Source organism: Mustela nivalis, assembly GCF_964662115.1.
Source record: "Mustela nivalis genome assembly, chromosome: 3".
In the NCBI taxonomy this organism is placed as follows: domain Eukaryota; kingdom Metazoa; phylum Chordata; class Mammalia; order Carnivora; family Mustelidae; genus Mustela; species Mustela nivalis.
This window is the reverse complement of record NC_139022.1, coordinates 141,026,867-141,051,703: the sequence shown is the minus strand read 5'-3', so window position 1 is coordinate 141,051,703 and position 24,837 is coordinate 141,026,867. Positions and strand designations below refer to the sequence as shown.

Below are 24,837 nucleotides of genomic sequence, written 5' to 3'. Positions count from 1 at the left end.
ACTGGACTACATCTACCTTGAAAAAGCTAAGAGCACACTTCTCCACCTGTCGTTCTGTATCTGTTCCACTGGTATACACATACAGAACTGAGATCATCATTATGCAACTGTGCACAGAGTCGTGCTCAGCTTCGACCTTGTTTCAGGAGAAAATCAACTCCCTATATATAGCATTAAAGACCTTGTGCTATCTGTGTGGAGCCTGCCTTGGCAGCTTCATCTTAAATTTCTCCAACCCCTAGATACATTAGTCACAGAATTACTTAAAATTCCTCCTATGTGCCATGATCTCACACACCTCCAGGCCTTTGCATATGCTGTTCTCTCTGTTCTTGACCTACATTGTTCCTCACCAAACCGCTATAAATCTCAGTTTATGTTTCCCTGAGGCCCTGGTCGACCAAGACACAACTTACTTCAGAGCTTAGCCCAATATATTGCCCTCTATCAAATAGTCTGCTCTTCTCCTGAACTGTGAACTGCTTTTGTAGATCCAGGATCTGGTTTATGGAAAGCAGCTACTATATTTATTGAATGAATAAATCAGTGAAAACACATCTTGTGAAAAACCAGGGTTGATTAGTAGGGCCTGGTTCATTCATTCATTTATTCACTCATTCACTCATCCATTCATCGATTCATTCATAACTAAGCACTTGATTGCCCCTCTAACATATGTGAAGTGTTGGACAAGCCTTATCAAGGCTACAAACTGATCTTCACCTGTCTACGAGGAGCTTACATTCTGTTCAGGGTAGTGACACGTACAAATAACAATTCAAGGCAAATCTTCAAACCTAACTCATTGTCTCAAGTCCTACTTACAAAGGAGTTTTTTTCTATTTTTACTATGTGGTCACTTTGGCTGTTACATCTAGAGTTTCTTTTACTTGGCCTAAAATTAAATTTAATCAGTCCTGATGGAATTGTCTTTTCTCTGGTTCCTGTCTATTGTTTGCCAAGAGCCCATGGGTAGAGTGGTGAGCTACCACAATACCCAAGAGATGCCACACAACACAAAAAAATGTTTTTCGATTGTGCCTAAACAGCAAGCAGCAGTGATTCCTCAGCCATTTTCCTGCCACCTGAGGAGTTGCCTTTAAATCTGAAGAGTGATTTCCGTTTTGCATTTTTCTTCTTCATATTAATAAAATCCCAAGGACCTGAGCCTTGAAGAACTACCTATGGAATTTCCTTTTAGTTTTTTTCCTCAAATTCAAGACAGTTTATTTCACTTCCTCCTTGATTTTTTTCCCCCCAGAAATATTTTTATCTTTTTTATAGTTTATCTGAACTTAGGGAACAGGCCTGGTGATATAGAGTTTGGGTTGGCAAAAGACACTTTTCAGTGGTTTAATGAAAATTGCAGAAGATTACCAACTAGGTAAATGAATTATAAAGGTGGTTCTCCCAGCTGATGAATTATAGAAAGGCGCTTCCTTCAGGAAGAAGAGTTTCAGAGAAGGTTCCATAGGGCAAATGATCACAAAAGGGCAGGTGCATCTTGATGAGCAAACACGGGCTGCGTGGAAACCCCCATTAACCCTCTAGGCTGAGTCCTTGTCCCAGGTTGAATTCCATGTAAAGCCAACTCTGAAACAGAGATGGATGTGCAGGTGGTCTGTTAGGGAGTACTCTTGGAGCAACACCAGTGGAAGGGAAGGGTAAGGAAGGGAAGGGAAGGGAAGAGAAGAGAAGGGGAGGAAGGGAATGGAAGAGAAGGGAAGGGAAATGAAGGAAAGGGAAGGGAAAGGAAGGGAAGGGTAGGGAAGGGAAGGGAAGGGAACAAGATAGGATATATGGAAAACTGAGCTGTCACAGAGTCTCCATGGAAACTTCAGGGAACCCTGCTAAAAGATTTGAAGATTAAGAGAGATACCAAATAGGGCAAGGGGACTAGGCCTATAGACAGCCATGTAGATTCAGACAGCCCCTCAAAAAGACTCTCTTCAGCAGAGGCAACGCAGGAAGCCGACAGCTGAGGGCCTCTGCCTGCTGGCAGCACTCCTAGCAAATGGGCTGTGGGTCCTCCATTCCCGAGGGAGTCTCTGGACAGCACTGCAATTCCCACCACAGACCTGCACAGCTGTATTTATCCTTCCTAGCTGTGGATGGCCCTCTGCATTGCCTCTCAATGCTCTCCACATTAGCTCTTCTGTTGCTTCCCAGAGCCATGATGATCTCTGCAGATTTGTCAGGACCACACAGTCAGACCTGATATCCTCCTGGATACCGAGGAGAATGGGAGACAATGAGGCAAACTCAAGATTTAACATTCTACTTTGCCATTGTGTCTGTCCTTTAGATGGCATGACCCAGGTATCAAGGGTCCATGGAGGGGGCGGTCTTTCTTGTACAGTGAAGAGATGTGTGGAATACAAGACAGCTCTTCTTCCATCATTGCCACTCTTATTGCCACTATTAGCACCAACAAGCTCTACCTTTGATCCCTGAACACTTGTTAACAAGGAACGTAAACTGGGTATGTGAATTCAGCTTTTTCCAGGAGTGGCAAGTTGGTTTTCATCTTACCAATTAAGGGTTGAAGTTGGGTTCAACCTTGGTTGAACTCTCTTAAGAGAGACTTTGGGTCCCACATGATGCTTCGCATTAAGGGTTTATACTGAGAGGGTAAAGGTCATGGAAAAAAAACCTGATCACATCTGCTATCTCCTGACTAAATGAAAGGGTTGGAGTTCTAGGAACTTCTTTCCTCACCTGTCACTGCTCTTAGCCAATTACAGACAACACTTGTAAAATATAAGTTAAGGAAAAATGCACAAGAAGAAGAACTTTGCTATACATAATTTTCCATAATAAAGCAAGCTGTCTTTAAACATTTAACAAATATTTATTGAGTCCCTATTAGATGCCAAGCACTATGTACTTCCTAGAGGTAAGTAGTGATCAAAAACGATGAGATGAAATGTCTGTCTTCATGGAGCTTATAATCTCACGAAAAGACCTGGTAGGTGCCTAATTGATAGCTAATTGCTGACATAACTACTGCCTGCAGAGCTACTGGCTGGTATCAGACAGGAACTTAGCCAAGTCAAGGAACCCAGGGACTGTTTCCAAAAAGTGGATGGTTGCATTAAAATTTGAAGAATGACTAAGAGTTAACGCAGCAGAGGATGGGAGTCTGGGACATTATAAGCAAGAGAAAAAGATGCATTAAAGCCAGTGTGATTAGAGAGAGCTGAATAAACATAGTCACAAATAACTTAGATCTCTAACCCCAAGCCTAAAAATGTATGATTACTGGAGTTTCAGGCACTTTGCTAGACCAGGAGAAATTTGAGGACAGGTGACTGTTCTGGTGTCTTCAAATTGTGTTATATGGACAGCCAATTATCCAGTATGCTCATGGATTTACCCACATACACCCGTCTTTCCTGGACTCAGTCTTCTCATTCTCAATCACCTCAAGCAATGAGATGAATCGCTACAGCCCCAAGGATTGAAGTCTAATTCAAGACTTTTAGGATAGAATAACAGAAAGAGGTCTCAGAGGTCAATCAGTGAAACCCCACATTTCACAGATGAGGAGACTGTGGCCTTTTAAAAAAAAGGTAGGCTGTGACCAAGCAGAATTTTTCTCTCACAAATTTGTACTAATATATTCAAAGATTGGCCTATATATAGAGTGTTGGAACTCTAAAACTTAAAAAAAAAGTTTATGTAGGGCTAGGGTAGAAATTACTGCCCAAACATGGAAATGCCTTGTGTGAATCAAAGTAATGGAGGAGTCAAACCAGAGCCAGAATGCCTGAGTTTGAGACCCAGCTCTGCCCATACCAGCTGTGTGATCCTGGGCAAGCTACTCTACTTTGCTATGCCTCAGTGTACTCAAATGGAAAATGGATATAAAGGTAGTACCCACCTCATGGGTTGTTGTGCAGATTACACAAATTAATACATGAAAATGTCTTAGAACATGCCTTATGCAGAATAAACACACAACAAGTGTTAGCCACTACTGGTATTATCGTATGATTATTAATATTGTGGTTAACCAGAAGAAGACAATTGACAGAAGACTGGACAAGGCATAAAGAGTCGAACAAGATTAGGAACAAAGTCACAAGAATTGTGACTACAGGAGAGAGAGGAGCATTCTCTACTCTAGATTCCTTCTCAATTCCCAAAGGACCGGCCTCCTTTATAAGATTTCTATATCCTCAAAGTAACACTCCCCCCTTTTTAATGTGAGCTCTTTTGCTTGGATTTCTGTTTCTTGTAATCAAACAAGCCTAGACAAAAACATAGACTTTGCAGAGCGTGGTGCAGGCCAGACCAGTTGGCCCTTCCCTGTCCAACGCCATCTACTGCCCCCAGGATATCTCATTTATGTGTGCTCTCTCTGCAGAAACCCATCTTACTTCTCGAAATGCAACACAAATGCAAACGCCTCTCACGGGAGTCACCAGCATCGTCTCGATTGTATAGACTTCTACAGGAACTAACCAGGAAGCCCTGGTCCAGCCATGTGTGGGAGTTCAAGAGGGAATCCTTCTTATTTCCACCTTTGAAGAGCAGGTCTATCATTTCCTTTCTTGGGATCAGGCAGCCAGGATTGCCATTCGAATCCAAAGTGTTTCTAGCACTCTCTTGGCGAAGTTCTATTCATAGAAAACCTTGGCCCGGCTCCAGGTCTGTGTCACATTGTTTGTGTGGAATGAGGATGTGCTCTGCTTTTTCAGAATAACAAGCCCATGTTTTTGAGTCATTACAGGAAAAACTTTTCCCACAGCGCGATGAGTGGAGTTCATTTCATCGCAGCCAAGGTGTGTCATTCCAAAAGACACAGAAAATGTCCTCAAAGAAGAAACCTCAGAGCCACTCACATTCTAGCCCCCTTGTCTATCAAGAGAGAGCTGAACAGGGCATCTGAGAAGGTTTCTCCCAGTGCCCTCGGATGCTTTCTTCCCGGGACCACTGGCTCCCTCTCTCCCTTTTCTCTTTACTTAAAAACTCCATGAGGGCAGCACTCCCGGGCAAGAAAACACATTGGAAGAGGCGACAACATCTGATCCAGCTTTTCCCATCTGAGTGTTTATCCTCTGAGCTGTCAAAATTCACATTTATCCTGAATTTCATAATTTCAGAATGGCAGACCTGACGTGCAGGCACGGGCTCTTTCACCACCACCAGCCCAAGAAGGAAATATATAAATCTGGCAATAATCTCCCCATCTATTAAAATCTCCTCAACTCTGAAAACAGAGTATTAATTTTGCTAGAATAGGAATAAATAAACATGGTTCATGAGGCAAATTGACATGTAACATTATACCAGTGCCCTGTGCATAACTTAATGATTTAATATTTGCATACATGGGGCTATGATCACCACAGTAGCTTTAATTAACTTCCATCACCACATCTAGTTACAAACTTATTTTTCTTGTTATGAGAACTTTTAAAATCTATTCTCTTAGCAACTTTTGAAGATGCAGTCCAGCATTATTAACTAAAGTTGTCGTGCTATGTGTTTATCCCTATGACTTATTTACTTATAACTGCAATTTTATACATTTAAACCACCTTCATCTTTTATATTTATTATATAAATATAATATATATAATATACTTCTGTATATTATATTTATACATCCATTATACCTTTTGCCCACTTCCCACCTCCACTTCTGGTATCCACCTATCTGTTCTCTGTATCTATGAGTTCGTTTTTTGTTTTTGTTTTGTTTTTTAAATTCCACATATAAGTGAGCTTATTTAGTATTTATCTTACTCTGTCTGACTTATTTCACATAGCATAACATCTTTAAGATCCATCCATGTCATCCATGTTGTTATAAATGGCAAAATTTTCTTTTTTTAATGACTGAATAACATTCGTGTGTGTGTGTGTGTGCGCGCGCGTGTGTGTGTGTACCACAATTTCTTAATCTATTCATCCATCCAGGAACATGTAGGTTGTTTCCATGTCTTGGTTACTGTAAATAATGCTGCAGAGTACATAGGGGTCCACATATCTTTTTGAGTTAGTTTTTCATTTGATTTGGATAAATGCCCAGAAATGGAATTGTTGGGTCCATACATCCTTTATTGTCTGCAAATAGTTGCACAAATAAAAGAAGGTGATATTGAACAGAGGAGATACTTTACAATGAGTGACCTAGTGATCATCTCACTGGGGGGTGGACACTACTAATCACTATGTTGCTGCAGTTGCGTTGTAGCTGTCTTGACTTGGCACTCGCTGGCCAGGCTGCACTCCACCTGCAAAAACTAGGTGTACTAGTCCCTCTGATGATAGTCTTGGCCTTTATTGTCATGTTATTGTGTCATGGCCACCATGCAGACTCAGAGCTGGAGAGGGCCCTTTCCATAGCCTTGGAATCAAGAGGGTGGTCACCACCCTGAGCACATTTCCTAAGAGTGGTAGTTTTCAAAGTCTTTAATAGGTGTTACGTAGATCTAATTGTTGTCAAGACAACAAGAAAAGATGGTCAAGGAAGCAGCATGGAAATGCCCATCAAACCATCACTGATCATCTTTTTGAACATTTACTTTGTCCTAATTTCAGATTAATGGAAAAAGTGAAGAAGAGAAAAATTCCCACATACCCTTCATCCAGATTCCCCAAATGTGCATGTTCCCTCTCTGTCAATATATGTACATGTCTGTTTTTCCTGTTTGAACATAAATTGCAGCCATTTGGGTAAGATTGAAAGGAAGAAGGTTTTTAAAAGTAATACTTCAATTGTGTGAACCCGGTGATCCACAGACCTGTACCCCTGGGGATAAAAATATATGTTTATAAAAAATTAAAAATTTTAAAAAAATTTTAAAAAGTAATACTTCAAGACAAAGAACAAAAAGTCATTGATGTTAAATAACTGAATTTTTAAGAAGATCATTTTGCCTTAAAGAGATTGGGAGTAAAATGTTTTTGTATTTGATATCAAATAAAGTCATTCAAGGAAAAAAAATCATTTTTTTTTTTTTTGAGCAGTAATCATTGCTCAGACTATAATATAGGTCAAGAGAGTCTTCAAACTGTGATGATTTCCTGCCACCGACACTCTAGCCCTTGCCCTCTTCCTGGACCCATCCGTACCTAGCCATGCCTCTGCTCCATGCATCAAGAAGCTCCAACCAATCTGCAGAAACCCTTGAGTAAGATGTCCACATTCAGGGCTTCTCCCCAAAGGGCCAATGACACATATGACCTCCAGGGGGCCCCCTACTTCCTAAATCCCCAAGACCATGGAGTGAGTTTCTTGGTTCTCTAAGGTATTCCTTGCCCAAATTTTACTCCTACTTGTTTCTTGTTTTCTTATGCAACTTGTTTTCCTCCAGAATGGCTCTGCCCAAATTGATCAACATCTTACTGTCCAGACCGGGCTCTGAACAGCTTTGGCTACATCCAAAAATGAAATCCCACTACAAAGGAAGAATGTTTGTCACAGTGGAGCTATTCATTAAAATGGGCCATAAGGTCAACATAGCATCCTAAAAAAGAAGTTTCAGAGAGGCTTGGAGTGATCAGGAAGCACTGGGATATGAGTAAATTGAACAGCACCCCAGTGTGATGCCTATTTGCTCCCCAACTGTCCTGTATCCTCCAAACCAATGGATTCAGCAGGTGTGGTGTTGTCCCATTTTGCAAGGTACCCCCATCCTACAAATGCATTACATGTATGTTGAAGTTGGCTGAACCAGTTTTCCCACTGTTTTGTTTGGTGTTGCTTGCAATCAAAGAACCACAAGTTACAACACATGATTGAACTGGGCACCTGTGCGTTTCACTACTGTCTGTCCCATCTGCACAGGGCTCTTTAAAGATAGGGACCATACCTTCTCATCTGCTCACACTGCTTCCTTTGACCTGAGCAGAGTGAATGTTCCCCCACAGGTAAAAGGTGAAAGAGCCCTGTGGTACACTTACTGGACCTTCTTCTCATTTTGTAAACTGAATTTTGCTTCTGTATAATCTAACAAAAATTCCTCTAGTTTTCGAGGCCACGAAACAATTTCAGGAAAATGGTATTAAAAAATCCACTGATCTCCGTTCTCAGATGCCTCCACAGCTCTGATTCATTAAATAACTAGAGAGTCAACCAAGATCCTGGGTTTCCAAGGTTGTTTTCAAACCAAGAACTCGGCTGCTGCCAAGACTAGCAGGGGTTTCTGAGCAGGTCGACATTCCTTGAGTTTCCTTTGAGAGGTGAAAAAAAAGGCAGCTTAAAATGCATTATATATGAAAGAAAGGTATGAACTAGTTGAGGGGAAACTACAAAGGAAGCGGGCCAAGTCCCAAAATAAAAGGCAGGAATAGAAAACTAAAAATAACACACAGGGAAGTGTGCCACATCTGTAGGGCTCCCTTGCATTCTCCTGGAGCATTGTACCTTTTTTTTTTTTTTTCAGGAGCATGCTAATAATTGTTTGGAGATTTAAATAGAACACTATTATTTGTTCTTTAAAAATAGTCACTTCTTTTGTAGAATTGTGAGAGAGTTTCAGATGATATTAATCGAATTTCACTGATTAGTTATTTACCTTTTATGGACATCTTCAAGCGTGTTAAGGAGTCCGTTTTCTTCAATCTCTGTCCATCCTTAATGGAGCACTTAAAGTATTTGAAATATTTGTCTTGTTGCAATTAATAGACATTTGAAATACAAACAAAAAATAAAGTTGTCTGATATGACAATACTTTAAATTATCTGCCATTTATTGGAAATCTTCGTACATGCCAGACACAATGAAAGGTTATAATGGCATACATAGAACATGAGCTAAGGTCCTCACAACTTTGCCCCCAAGCCATGACTCACATTTTGCAGAGGACACTCAGGAGGAGCATGTAGAAATAACAAACCCAAGTCAATAATTAGTGAATATTGCAATGAGTTAATCCTGCCTCCCTCTGACTCAAAAACTCTAGGGTCCTTCCACACCACTTTAGATAATCAAAAACACTTTTCAAATAAACTAACTATACGTAGTTAACACAGAGCCATTAATAAGATTTCATTGCTCACTTTCTCACTTTTGCTTGTTTTTAAAGACTTACAATTGAATTTATATTTAAGCTCTGAAAGTGCACAGTACACACTGCATGACTAAGATAGGTGCCTTCCTCCTGGTTATAAGGTATGTCTTCTACCATTCAGTTAGCTGTTAGGTTAGTATGACAGTTACATTTTTCCCTTAAGAGAAATATGTTATGATAGATTTGAAGAAAATGAAGCCTCTTGTTTCATTTATTCTTCTCCTACCCACTTAAGTCCCCATGTTGCATCACCACTTCCTCATATCAGGGAGATCATATGATAGTTGTCTTTCTCTGCTTGACTTATTTTGCTAAGCATGATACGCTCTAGTTCCATCCATGTTGTCGCAAATGGCAAGATTTCATTTCTTTTGATGGCTGCATAGTATTCCATTGTGTATATATACCACATCTTTGTGATCCATTCATATGTTGATGGACATCTAGGTTCTTTCCATAGTTTGGCTATTGTGGACATTGCTGCTATAAACATTCGGGTGCACATGCCCCTTTGGATCACTACGTTTGTATCTTTAGGATAAATTGGGAGGGAGACAAACCATAAGTGACTCTTAATCTCACAAAACAAACTGAGGGTTGCTGGGGGGAGGGGTTTGGGAGAAGGGGGTGGGATTATGGACATTGGGGAGGGTATGTGCTTTGGTGAGTGCTGTGAAGTGTGTAAACCTGGTGATTCACAGACCTGTACCCCTGGGGATAAAAATATATGTTTATAAAAAAAAAAAATTAAAAAAAAAAAAATGAAGCCTCCTACCGGGGAAATGCCCGTGGAGACGTCGTTTACAGCGTTTGTTCAATAATCACTTCCAAGTTGTAAATTCCTGTTTTCTCCAGACACAACAAAAACAGGAAATATTTACCAACTTCACAGGTGTCAGGAAATACTTTAAAAACCCTGGTGGCCTAACCACCCGCTTAAGCAGATAGCATTTCTGTGTGTAGGTGCAGAAGGTATATTGTAATGTGAAATGTGTTATGATCCGAGACTTTCATCAATACTTCCTAAGGATTCACTGGCTTTGCTTTTGTTGGGCCAGACCTTTTTTTTTCCCCCAGAAGAGAAGTATCATGTGCTAATGTGCTTTGTAGCCTTGCTAGGATTTACAAGAAAAGTACAGTTCTCTACATTTATGTGGTTTGAAATCCTATTTCTATAGCTAACCAAGTGCCAAGATGACCAAGTACCACTTGAAATGACTGAACTAAGGGATCATGCCCTTTAGCCACCATGTAGGCAATAAACCACGAGTTAATTTTCACTTGCTTGGATTTGCTGCAATTTCCATTTCCAAAAGTGGAGAGAGCTTTATTCTTTTTCCCAATTATAAAACTAAGGGCAAAGATTTCAGAATATAGCTAAAAATACAAAGAATCAGGTAAGCATCCCCATTAATATCTCCATTTATATCCATTTATATGTTTTTTGCACAAACCTGAGATTATTTCTATGGCATCATAGGATGCTTTTTGACACCTAACATACAGTAGAAGTGCTCTTAAGTGGCCTCCCTTTTATCATCTCACCGAGATCACCATGAGTCCCCCTGCTCTCCCAATGCCATTCAACTATGGCTATGTCCATGGTGTACGGTGAAGGATGCAGGCACAGGGGCATGAGGGAGGCACCTTCATGCTTGAATTTCTACCAGTTGACATCAAAGCTCAGAGTCGTTGGTTCTTAAACCTGTTTGTGCCAGTTATCACTGTTGCAACAGTGATATAGCAACAGTAATAACTGGCACAAACAGGTTTAAGAACCAATGACTCCAAGCTTTGCTGTCAACTGGTAGAAATTACACACACACACACACTACTATGTGGTAGGTAAACAAGAGATACATATATATGACTATGTGGTAAGTAAACAAGAGATTTGAATGTTTTCACTTAAAAATATTGGATGGCTAAAAGTGATATGGTGATAAGTAGTTTTCACCACCACACGCAAGATTTTATCACCAAATTTATTTGGGTTTAGGTATTTTCATCTGTGAAAGAAAAGGTTTAGACTAGAATTCTTTGGGCCCCTCCCCTCAACTCCAATATTTTGGCTTTCTCCAATATTTTGTGTACTACTGTATTTCTGGAGGGCTTGAAAATGCATAAACATTGTGAGAACTATGTCTCAAGAATCTATATAAATAGAATGGTATAACCTGGATTAATGCGAACACATCAGACTCTATCATTGCTTCAGAATGGTTTCTCCCTAATCTTGAGAAAAGAGAAAGAAACAAATACTCTCCTGGTATCTAGGTGCTCTTCTCTTTAGTTGCAAACTAACTGCCCTTCTGTCCTTCCCAGATGACCTTCTAGAAAAGTGCTTGCCTGCCATGCAGTTTTAGTACACTTCATTCAGGCTTCCATCCTGACCTCTCCATGGACACGGCTCTCTTATGGTCACCAGGGACCTCCTGAGGACTCTTTAGATCTGCCTGATCTCTTCGGGACACATAGCACCCCCGGTCACTCTTCTGGAATGTCTTTCTTCTGATGAGACCACACACCCCTTGACTGGTTCCTAATTCTACCTCCAGCCTCCTTTGATGGTTTTCTATTTGTCCCTGACAACTCCCCATGGTTTAAAGTTTCTCTGACATTTTTCAACCCTCACAGTAGCTTAAATAGTGAAATATCTTTAAACAACAAAAGTAAGTTGAATGAATCAACTGGTTAGGAAGTATCAACTGGTTAGGAAGCAGTGCATTCTTTTCACAAGGTCGGCAATGACTGGTTTTGATCACTCCTTAGTTTATCTCCTTTCTAGGCAAGTCTAGATCTCCCTTTACCAGTGATCCTCCAAGTGCAGTCCCTGAACCAGCAGCGTCTGTATCGCCAGGGAACTTGTTAAAAAGGAAGATTCTTGGGCCTCATCTCAGACATATAAAATCAGCAATTTTTATTTTAACAAGGCCTCCAGAAAATTCTAATGCATAGTAAACTTAGAGAATTGCTGGTCTGTGACATGTACCCTTTTAAAGCCAGGCCTTCGTTCAACGATAAACACCAACTATAGATGATCAGAAGTAATCGATTTTCCTTCCAAATATCTATGTGATGTTGAATTATATCTACTGATAATTACTCTGAGGGACCTCAGGATAAAGGAAAATAATAAAATATGAGATGGAAACAACAGTCCTCTCCAGTTGCCTTTCACAGAAAATGACAACTCAATCTGGCTACCACTAAAATTACCTTACAATTTTGTTACCACAGGTAATGTTCCTATTGCCTGATGGAGAAGCACTCCCTGTTTCTGGGAACCCTATTTGTCAGATACACTGATTGTCACATATGTCCCCACAATTTTTGATCTCCTCAGTTCCTGACAGGCAGGATAATAGCCATTGGGGAGATGGTAGCTGGCAGGTGAAAGGGATGGGAGGCCTTCTGCTCCACTTGCTCTGCTGGAGATAGGCCTGTCACCTGCTTCATTCATTCATTCATTCATTCATTCATTCATTCATTCCTTTCTTCATTCGTTCCTCTAGACATCCACTCACTCACCCATCTTTCTTCCCAAACGTCCTTCTATCCATCTATCTACCAAACCACACTTTCATTCATCCATCCATCCATCCATCCATCCATCTTTCCATCCATCCATCCATCATACATCTATTAATCCATTCATTCCAGAAATATTTATTGTGTGGAATATGTGCCAGCTTGGTTTCTCTTCAATATCAAATGAGGTCGAGTCTCACTGGAGACCACTGACATACGGCATTTTCTTTTACTTCTCCAGTGTTTCCTGGGATGTCCATACTGGTACAGGAAAAAACCTCTCAGAACTCCCCTTCATATTTATTTTTTATCTCTTAAAAATTTCCACTTTGAGTATATATTTCATAACAAACACAGTGCATTGATCCTATGATATGCATATAGTTTAAAATAGCATGCTCAAAAATATTGCAATCAAAAAGTGCAAAATTCAAAGATTTTCAATTAGTTGCTCTGAAGAATAGAGCCAGAAGGCTACAGAGCAATGTGGGATAGACAGGGACTAGTGTTTGGAGTGAAAGGCACAAAGAGGTCCCGGTACCAGGAAGCTGGATAGCTAGAAAACATACCTGCACCTGAGAGCAGATGAGCCCACCTTTGTTCCATTGTATTGCCCATGGTCTCTCCTATTGCAGAGTGTGAGAAGATGCAAGTTCTGGCATGGTCCCCTTTTGTTCCACGATCTACCCTTCCCCAAGGGATATTTGGGCTGTGACCTGTGCTTCAGGCCAAGTCGGGGGATCTTTAAGTAACCTCACTCTCTGATAGCATGTCCTGAACCTCACAGCACACTGGTAAAGTAATTTTTTAAATTACTTTAATCAATTTAAATGATATTATTAACTTAATTAATTTAAAGTGATTAATTTGATTTGATTTGATTAAATCATTGCTTTAATTTAATAATAATTTGAGTATCTTCTGTTGATATAACTTTTTATCTTATTCACATCCAGTTTCTTCCATCTTAAAAAAAGGAAAAAGATTAACTCGGGCAAATTGATGTTTTTGCTAGTATAGACAATGTTTTTTAGCGTTGTGTCGATTCATTTAAATGTTTTCCTAATTTGCCCATCACAAGGCTGAATGAACCCCTCCTATTGCTAGATACGATACTCTTAAGCTACAAAGCTAAATGCTACTCTATTCTTTTTTTTCCCCTAAGATTTTATTTATTTATTTGAGAGAGAGAGAGAGAGAGAGCACGCCAGAGGGGGGAGGATTGGAGGGATAAGCAGACTCCGGGATTGTGACTTGAACGGAAGTCAGGTGCTTAACCGACTGAGCCACCCAGGCTCCCTGCTCTATTCTTTTATATGCGCACTGAAATGTTCGTCTTTGCCTATGTCTTCTAAAGAATAAGCACCTTCAGACCCTAATGGAAGACTTCTTTTGTTTTTGCCTCTATAGGATGGGATATTATGTGAGGACCTGGTTTTCAAGAAGCTGTAAGGCACAAGAAGACCAAAAATGTGAGGCAAAGAAATAAATATTATAGCCTCAAGTTTTGACAGAGAATGCTTATCTGTAACAGCAAAGTCAGTTGAGAAGCCTCCCTTTAATATGCATACAAGAGTTCTGATTCATTGGGTGAATCTTTTAAATAATTTAATGATTTAACAAAGTTATGAATGGACTCAAAGCAGCTGTCTTATTTTTTATTGAACAATCAAACTTTGCCTTTTAAAACATATCCTAACAGCTTACTCAGCTTACATTCAAAGACCCTCCCACACACACATTCACAACTCTGTTGGCAAACTCTGAGAATAAAATATAGGTAAATAGTAAAATAATTCTTAAATAATCTTCACTCCAAATAAAATACTTCCGCAAATATTTCCTAACAAAATCTAGTACAACAGTCCTATTTGTGCTAAGGTCCTCCCAAGTGTACACATAATTCCACTTATCAACCAACTTTAAAGGAAAGGAAAATAAGAAAATGAACAATATTTTAAAGTGGACATTTCCTACCGAAAACGGACTCTTTTCCAAACCTCCTAAAAAAGCATTTTCTATTTTAAATCTGAAACTCATCTAAGTCACTGCACTTTTAAATAAATTTCTTCGGTTGCTCATTTTCTGAAATTTTATAAATCCATAATGACTAATTTTTTCTAGGTTTCTCTTATGCTTATTACTATTAATATTGCTATAATTATTAATAATAAATTTACCATACCTCGGGTGTTTGGACACTTTTACCCATTTTAACAGAGAGTATTTCATTTATCTTCTCAAGGTGATTAAGTATGGGTATGGAGGGTGACTCAGACTAACATAATTGTTTACAAAAGCCTTCACACCTCCTCCAAGTGGGCAAAATACTTCCTAGCTCTCTCAGTCTGGGGTGACATTCTTTAAAACCATTTATGAGAGTGTACATTTGCCCTCTGCCTCAGAATCATCCATCAGATAAGGTAAGCTGGGCACGACAAGTAGCAACCCTTTGAAACCTGCCTCAACTCAAGGCTGCTCCTCAATCTCCCACAAGATTCAAACATCCCACTTCCTTCAGGGATTGTTTTGTGTTGACTTTTCCGAAGTAAATAAGAAGCACAACTAAATTCTATTGATGTTACCACAAGGAAGACCTAATTATCATACTTTTCCACCCTGAATCCCCTTCTCTCACTCCTAACTCTCCCTCCGTCTTGTATCCCAACATCAGTGTATATCCGAGTCACAGACTCACTCTGGTCTTCAGCTTTGGCTAGCTCTCTCTTTGGCTGACCTGCACTCACATTAAAATTATCTAAATGGCATTTTCAGTTCTTCGGTATTACTATAAACACATATTTAACAAATCTATATGCATTCAAATATTTAACAAATATCTAAAAGTGTTCAGTCATATGCGTTTTATGGGTTGTTAGTAGCCTACATTTTTTTTTTTTTCTGGACCCACACACATGGCCTCCCAAGATCACACGTCCATATGCTATAATCTAGACAGTTCCTAAAATGTTGGCTGTGTGTTGAATGATCATTAAAATAAGGGTCTTCTCTCAGAAATCCCACCCAGGATCAGCGAGGATTTAACCATTTCATTACAGGAGAGCGGGCATTCTCTTTTACGAGTTCTTCTCTCACAGCGTTGCCGTCTCCAGATGCCATGTCATGCTCTGAAATTAGAAGGAATACAAATCATGTCCAGATGTTTATAACTCTAAGACAAAGAACAGTTTTATCTTACTTTTGTATTACAAGGGACGTACAATAAAGGCCTTAATAGATTCAAAGAGTCTGTGCTCACTGTATCCGCCCACTCTCTGTAAATCGGCGCGTCCCATTCACATCAGCACCCCTGAATGATTTCTCTTCATATACCTATCATCACTGGACATTATCTTATACATGCATTTGTCGTTTTTTTGTTTTGTTTTGTTTTATTTTTTGTTTTGTTTTTTTTTTTTTTATGTATTATCTCACCCCACCACTAGAATATCATCTCCGAGAAGGCAGGGCTTTGCTTTATTCACAGCTACTGTGCCTGAAACATAGTAGGTGCTTAATAAATACTTATGGAATGAGCAAATATAACAATAGATCTCTAAGTAAGATTTTATACTATCTGGTATATAAGAGGGCTTAACTTATTGTGTGGCCCCAGAAAGCAGATGCAGATCAAAGGACAGAACTTTTCTAAAGATAGCTTTTGTTCTGCATAAAAGTTTATAATATTTAGAATTTTCCAAAGTGAAATTTATCTGCTTCTGAGAGTAGCAAGGTGTGTTTGCTTCAACAGTGCACGTCTTAATATGGAATGCTGTAAGGTCATTGCACCTCGGCAGAGGAATGTGTGCAAAGTAATCAAATATTCCAGATCTTACAGTCCCCAACTCCCTTTAAAAAAAATTGCCTTGCAAATTCCCAGACTTAGAAAATTGGAAATCTCACAACAACAAGAACAACAACAACAAATGGAAATAGGAAGGCAGGAAACCCACTTGCCAAGAATATAGTAGCCAATGGGAAGAAAGCTAGAGAAGATAAGCTCCTGGAATTAGGGTATGGAAGCGACCTCAAGAAGTCCCTGTGCAGATGGACCTTGGAACCACTGACAAAGGCTTTGTAAACAGATCTGTGCAGAGGTGATATGAAGTCTATTGCAAGACTGAGCCCCCAAGCCTCCTCCTACAAACAGTGGCACATGCGCCCTGGCAAGTCCAACAGATACGATGCACCACTGAGCAGAGGAGCTCCAGTGCAGCCTTTCTGTGAAGACTTTAGGACATTCTGCTCTCCAGCCTGAACCTAAGGTTTACCAAGATCACATTAGTAATCATCTTTTGCCGCCCCTTTAGCTAATAAAAGCAAACACCTTAGGTCAGAAAATGTTTTTCCTATGAATTTCTATTAAGAATCTTGATATGTAATTTGGGCATAGAAATATTTTTTTGGTGTAACCTGTAATGTAACTTCCACCCAGCAAAATATCTGTGTCCGAAGCATCTATATAGTAGTCAAGAGATCTGTCAAATGTGCATGCAAATGACAGAGGCTGACAGGCTCAAGGGAAAGAGACTGCACCAAAGTCCAGTGGAGAAGAAGATGTGTGACTGAGTGTGCAGTGGGAGGGACGGGTGTTCCTTTCCTGAAGATAATTCCAAAGCCGTTCTCATGGGCCTCCCAAACATTTATCCTAAACACCAGATTCACAAGGGAATCAATTCTTTCTCCGTGGGAAAGGTTTAGGTGCCACCATAAATAAACGAAGAGGAATACAAAAGTGGTTCTCCAAAGTGCTCTGTAGCCTGCAGTTTTTTTAAAAAAAGATTTTATTTATTTATTTGACAGAGAGAGATCACAAGTAGGCAGAGAGGCAGGCAGAGAGAGAGGGGGAAGCAGGCCCCCTGCTGAGCAGAGAGCCCAATGAAAGACTCGATCCCAGGATCCTGAGATCATGACCTGAGCTGAAGGCAGTGGCTTTAACCCACTGAGCCACCCAGACACCCCTGTAGCCTGCAAGTTTTAAAAAAGCAAGATGAGACAAAAAAAGATGCAAGTGTTTGACACAGCTAGCTGTACTAAGACAATAGGTTTCAAACCTGTACTGAATTAATCAAATCATTCAAAAAAATGTGTAGGTCTTGGAAAGTAGATTGATCGTTACCAGGGGCTGGGGAATGGATTATGAGGAATGGGAGCAACTGCTTAATGGACAGTGGGGTTTTATTTTGAGGTGGTGAGAATGTTCTAGAACTGGACCAAAGGGCCAGCTATGCAACATTGTTAATGTACTAACTACCACTGAAATGTTCACTTCAAAATCATTAATTTTCTGTTATGTAAATATTACCTCAATATGAAATTTTGTTTTAGGACTTAAAAAGCAAACTTTTTCCATTTTGCTTTTCAAGGACTATAGGACAGTCATAAGTACTTAAAATATTAATGATAATCTTAATTTCCAGATCAAAATTTCACAAAGATACCTTCCTAACAGCTTTTAAAGGTGGGGTAGGGTGGTCCTTTTAAATTGATGTTTAAGGGCATAACCACACTTCAACATAAAAATTCACTTAAAAATACAGTATTTCCTCTTTTAAAGTACTTAATTATATCCATGTGTAAGGAGGAGGTAAAGCTGGGAATCAGTACATTTGCCAAATATTTCAAATCTTAGTTAACTTGAAGCGCAAAGCACCAGAAAGAATAGCTAAATAAAACGGACTTGGATTGTCAACTATTTGTATGTAAGGAGGGAGAAAACTATATAGTTTGTTGGTACTGCAGTTTCCATGGCTACATGTTGTTTTAAATGAGCCACTTTCAATTTAATGAAGCTTTACCATACTGCATATGGTAACATTTATTGCAGGAGATAACCATTTATTGCATAAGATAACCAAATATGTCAATAGCACCCTCTGATATGTTGTATTTCTCACATTTTAACAACCTGGATCCAAAATACACATTGCATGAACAAGCATCATGTGACCCTTACTACAATTTCATTCAAAGGCTTTGAGATAATTCCCAAATTTCAATCACAGTTACTGTCTCTCATCCTCTCCAACATCCATAAAAATGAATGCATGGAAATATTCCATTTAAATACTCCCATTTTGTTAAAAGAAAAAAAAAAGAAGAAGAAATGCTCTATAATTTCTATCTTGGCTCTTAAACCTTATCCAATAAATTCCTGAGTATATGTTTTTCTACATGAACTTGAGAGAGAAGTAGCTTTGTCTAGTTTGTATATAAAACAGATCACTGAAGAATTTGAAGAACTTTATATATCTGGGTTATTTTCTTATTATAGGTATTTTGATAATCAATCATATTTATTCTTCATAAAACAGGGTAAACTTTATGGAAAAATGTATAATCCCCCAAATTATTAATGAAATCTTTAAACACACACACACACACATACACACACACACACCAGCAACAACAACCAAACTCAACCACCACCCTTTCTCCCTGGGGAAATTTTTTTTTTTTTAAACATTTTTTTTTCTTAAGATTTTATTTATTTACTTGAGAGAGAGACATTGAGAGAGAGCACATGAGCGAGGAGAAGGTCAGAGAGAGAAGCAGACTCCCCATGGAGCTGGGACCCTGATGTGGGACTCGATCCCAGGACTCCAGGATCATGACCTGAGCTGAAGGCAGTTGTCCAACCAACTGAGCCACCCAGGCACCCTCCCTGGGGAAATTTTTAAAAAAATCATTCAAACCCATGCTTTAAGCTTGTCATCTATATTTCTTGAGTTATTCAAACTGAAAATGAGTTTAATTTTCCAGTGTTTATACTGAAATTAATTCTTACCTGTGTGAGAAACAAATCTCCTGTTGGAAGACTTGGCTACCGAATATTGGAAGAAGGGAAATTTCAGACACTTGCCGGTCACTCTGTCACATATGCCTGACTGACAGTTGCAGGTCTCCCGGCATTCCATCCCGAAGGTGCCATAGGGGCAGTCTGAGGACAAAGGGAAGGTTTAGAGAGGGAGCCACTCTTTGGGGACAAGCCTGCTGTCTCACAGCCCTTGTGCACACGGCCTCCAGATTCTGAACAAACCTCATGAATTTTGACCATCAGGCAAAATCCAATTCTTGAAAAAAAACACCGAAGTTTTGGGAGTTGGTATTTAAAGTCACAAATCACACACTAAGACCAGATCATGGACACCTCAACTGCCGTGTCCTGTCGTGAAGTTCAGTAAAAGGCAGCTACGCATAACCAACATCCTTGAACCAGACACGTCTGTTCACTTTCTCCTTAGATACCAATAGACAGGAGCATTCTCATAATTTCCTTAGATGACTCCTGTGACAGCTGAGTGAAGTGGGCAATGGAACAGACACATGCATCAGCTTTTCAAAGAGTTTAAAGGATGTGATGCTGCCTTCGAATCCACTGTCTTCACAAACAACGTAATATTTTGGATGGATAGGAAAGGGCTCCACCCACCCTAGCCAGGGACCGAGAAGGGTGTCATGGCAGCTCTCCATGAAGTGATCCCTCCTCAGTCCACTCTTTCTCTGTTGAAACAGCAGCACAATTTACCCAACTCCCCCAGATGTTAAGAGGATTTACTAGGAGAGCCTCTGCAGATCTAAGATGCAACATACTAAGAAAAACAAGAAAGCTGAGAATTTACCTGTATACCTCCCCAAATCTGGAAGCATTTCAAACTTCAGTATGTTCATACTCAGACTTAACATTCGATACTGAGAAGACGATGAACCCATTTACTACAAATGCAGGGTCTTAAGACATAAGCAATATCTCTATAGATGACCCAGTCTTCCTCCCCCCCCCCCCCGATGACCCAGTCTTTAATAACCAAGTAGAATAGATGCAGAATATTTATTCTCTGGGCATGAGAACATTCTTGTAAGTAGTGAAGCAACTGAGCCCTGCCCAATCAAATATCCCACATAATGACCAAGGTAGATGTTAATAAAATTTATTTTTAGAAGAGATTTAGAAGTCTTCTCACTGTAACTCTTCAGATTACAGAGGAATCTGTTTTTTTTTCAAAAAGATTTTATGTATCTGATAGATAGCGAGACAGCACAAGCATGAGGGAGAGGGAGAAGCAGACTCCCCGCCCAGCAGGGATCCTGATGTGGGGCTCAATCCCAAGACTCTGGGAACATGACCTGAGCTGCAGGCAGACGCCCAACCAACTGAGCCATCCAGGGGCCCCGAGGAGTCTAGTTTTAAACATTAGCTTCTCTGTTGGGAAGAACCATCCTTCAAAAGGATCCTAAAAGCCTCTTGCAGAAAAGCACACAGGATTGGAATTTGACTGTGTTTCTAGGTGATATCGAACACTAACACATGAGCCAAAGTCTCAGTCGCGCTTCTACTGAACCCCCAGTGTGTTGAATAGCACTGGCTGGATAGCAGGTGTTCAGTAAAAATGTGTTTGGCTGGCTGACTGTTAACCCGGCAGCATAATGCCAAACATCTGAATATTCAGAAAGCATCTGGAGGTGCAGCTAAAGTATACAGTTTTCCTATGAATGTTCTGTGAAACAGCTGAAGGAGGGAGTCTGCCCACAGCAAAACTCAACATCCCTAAGTAGAGTTGGGGAGGTTCACACAGGGTCACTATGTCCAGCAGAGAGAAAAATGTTCGAAATTAGACTCACTTGCAGTCTGAAGCTGCCAGGAAGAACATTTTAAAATACATTTAAAAAATCTATTCCATTAACAGCTACCTCACTCATTCAGTAGAATGTGCGGCTGCTAAAGATCCCAGATGCCTTGCAATGTTTCTTTCCCCAGAGGTGACATTGCATTTACAATCACATTTACAGAGGCGATTTTTATGCCAAGAGAGAAAGCAATCCACTGCGTATACTTGCTATATCATAGTATGATTGTGTTAACCGCTTCCTCCCTAATTTCCTTCTGTGAAATCCTGTGATTTACAGAAAATACAGATTCTGGTCAGCCTAAACGTTTGTGAATGTTCACCAAAAAATGCTTCATCAATATTCTGTCTTTCGTTGGTTATAAACAAAAATAAACGGGACAAAAAACAAGATTCTCCTAATAGTCCAATAATTTATTTTCTAAATTCAGTATACATTGTAGATTAAAAGGTAAATTAATTTATAACCTATTTATCTAAAAGGTGGGTGAATTAATGAGACTGTCTCGATGGTGAATGGTTATGATTTGTGAAGGAAAACAACTGTATTGAATACATAAAACATAAGAATGAAATAAAAAAGAAAATATAAGAAATAAATTTCCCAGTCCCTTTAATCGTTTTAAAGGCTTCTTTTTATTACAGAACTGATGAATGGGGCTATAGCATATGTGTTTCATCTTGATAATGGCTTTTAATGATGAGATCATGAGGTATCCGTTTATAGAGTATCTTAAAACCACGATTCTTTTGATTCTAAACATTTTAAACTACAGTCACTAAGTCTGAAATAAATTGTGTAACTGTGTAACTACATTGTTTAGTATTATTTCAACCTGATGACATTCTTCTTTAAGTCTGTAAACTCTCATTCTTTACAGACTTCCATTTTTATTTTTCTTTACTGTTATTTTTACTTGTCTTAAACCATCTGCTGTTTTTCTAGATGACCAAACACCTTTATAAAGTGGAATGGGTTTGTTTTATACTTCAGGGTACCCTCTTTTAAAGAATGTGAGTCATTCTGTTAGATGACTTAAGCCCACCCTATTTCACAAAATGCATTAGCGTTCATCAGAAATATTTGATCTTGAGAGATGCCCTCCAACCCGTGGACCCTTTCAAGATCAAAGAATCCCTAAGCCCGCGGCTAGACACCCCTGAAAGGTTATCTAGGGCAGACCTCTGTAATCACTGTGTTGCAGAAAATAAAGAATCTTAACCATCCAAACAGATTACCCATCAAGTTCCTAAAGTTTTCCAGAAAGGGAGGTCCCACAATTTTTCATTGCAACTTTTTTTCTTAAATCTCCTCCACATAAGGAGTGAAATGCCCTGTTGCTTTCTGTGCCTTGCTGCACCCTGGGTTCAGCCGCTGTTTTGCAGAGTTCCGACTCTCTCCCTCTCCCCTGTTTTGCAGAGTTCCGACTCTCTCCCTCTCCCCGTCACAATACCTGTGAGGGGCCCCCTTCCTAAGCCACCTGCATTTTCCCTCTTGTCCTTGGCAGCAAAGCCTCCGCACTTCCCAGGCAGGCTGAAAGCCCTCAGTGTGCCCCCCCTCCCCTGGGGGGCGGGGAGAAGCGAGAGGTCACCCTTTACCTTTGCAGATACCGAACTCGTCACCAAAGTCATCCTCCTCACTGTAAAACTGACACCTGAGCCCCGGGCCGCACTTGACGCCGTCCATGGCCGACACCGTGCGGTAGCAGGTCTCGCCCAGCCCCGCGGCGCACACCCGGCAGCAACCGCAGTCGTCCAGCACTGTCCTCTTGCAGCGCAGGCTGCTTTTGCACGCGGCGCTGTCGCAGCGCTCGGGGCAGTCCACCGCATACTTGGTGCTCCAGGCCGCCGCCAGGTGCGCAGGGACCAGGAGCGTGGCCAGCAGCAGGAGGCTCTTCATGTTCCCCGAAGGCTCTGGCTTGGCTGCCCGCGGGCGGGGTGGTCTTTGCAGGCGGGAAGCAGCTGTCCAAAGTGGTAGCTGAGCCTCTGCCTACACGTTTATGAGTTTTATACACTGGGTTGCCCGCATGCTTCCCCGTCATCAATTTCCTCAACCCAGCAGCAGCGCTGTCCTCTTGCCAGGCTCTCTTGTTTTAGTTTATGAAATCCAGGATGAAGGCTGGATTAACACGCTGCTGCCATCCAGGAATTGAAAAGCCCAAGCTGATGTCATCTGTTATGTTTAGATGGTTGTTTTGCATGAGCCCTGACAAACTCGCTCACATCCGTCTCAAGGGCTCAAGGACGTCTGTGAGGGGGGAATAGAGAAGGTTGCATACCCTCCTTCAGGACAGGAATTGTTCTGACACCGGCATCTCACTCGGGCTGTGGCTTTGTCTCAGAGCCTCTGTCCTGGGGAGGAAAATGATATCGACGTGAATCATCAGGACGAAAGAAGCTCCTTTAAACAAAATAAATAAACATTTGGTATTTCCCCTCAATAAATAGCTGTGAGATCATTTGGAAGAAGAAAGGGTTATATTGTGCCTTTTCAATACTTAGAAGAAAGAAAATATTTTGAAAGGGATTTTTTTTAAGGACCCCTCTCTTCCTTCCTCCCACCCCTCCCCTCAAATGTTATCTCTAAAACAATTTGTAGCCCATGTATCTGAGTTTATCATGGTTGGAGCTGTATTTCTAGAAGACGTGCAAACGAGAATTTTCTTTAATATCAATATGAAACCCACAGAAGAGGTGAGATGTTGCTGGCACTGTTTGTGGGTAACTCAGTTCTGGAAAAACTTATCAGCTGGACTTCTTCTGACCCAAAACTCCCTGGGGAGAGGGTTCATCCATCACCGAGTCTGCCTGTCCAATGACCGAGCCCCTCCGGAGCTCTTCCCCTCACTCCTGGCATCTACCAGAGCCCTCACTAAAAACCACCAAGCAAGGCAGCCAGCCCAAGGAAACAAGTGAGCCAGCAGGGAAATCAGAACATGGCCCAGAGAGGCAAGTCACAGGGAAGGGAAAACATTACCCATCGGGAAACAGGGTCTTCAAGCTATGGAGGGTCACAGGGTCTATGTCCCACTGGGGAAGACAGAGCAGTCTTCTTACAGTATCAGCTGGACCAGTGCCTCATGGAATAAGGATCATGGGCCAGAAAGAGCAAGATGAAAAAGAGGAGAGAGCAAAGCTCTTAAACCAGCTGTGTGTTGGGTCCCCAGTCCCGTCCCTCACTTGTCAAATAAAAATCAATATAAACCCACTGTCATCTAGCAACTACTCAACCCATGAAGTTGATGGATGACTCTTGGTCTGTCACAAATTAGCTTTGGACAAGCCACAGGACTTCTCTCAGCCTCCGTGTCCTCTTCTGAGAATTGCCAGTGTTAGGCTAGTTGACCTCTGAAATTCTTAACCCCACTCCAAAATGAGGCTAAGGCCGTTGGGTGGGACTTGATGATGAGCCTTCAAAAACATCTCTCTCTGTCAAATAAATAAATAAAAATCTTAAAAAAAAAAACAAACAATTTTACGAAAATGGAAGGAACAGAATCTGGAGTCCAGGAAACTTAGGCGGTGGGAAGTCAAGGTAAGAGTCTTGCTTCCAATTTCCTGAATTTTTCCATGCAATCCAATTGGAAATATTCTGTCTGCCACTCTCCAGAAGCAAACATGTGCTTAGTAAGTGCTCACCCTGCTTTGTTGT

General features: G+C 40.6%; 1 protein-coding gene across 1 annotated transcript; it reads right to left on the bottom strand.

The window, feature by feature from the left end:
• Positions 1–14,202: 14,202 nt before the first annotated feature.
• On the bottom strand, positions 14,203–23,311 carry ESM1 (endothelial cell specific molecule 1). Its single transcript, XM_082724307.1, has 3 exons — positions 22,785–23,311; positions 19,346–19,498; positions 14,203–15,686 (listed from the first exon to the last, which is right to left on the bottom strand). The coding sequence occupies exons 1-3, from the start codon at positions 23,083–23,085 to the stop codon at positions 15,589–15,591; spliced, it is 552 nt and encodes a 183-aa protein (XP_082580433.1). The 5' UTR covers positions 23,086–23,311; the 3' UTR covers positions 14,203–15,588.
• Between the last annotated feature and the right edge of the window lie 1,526 nt (positions 23,312–24,837).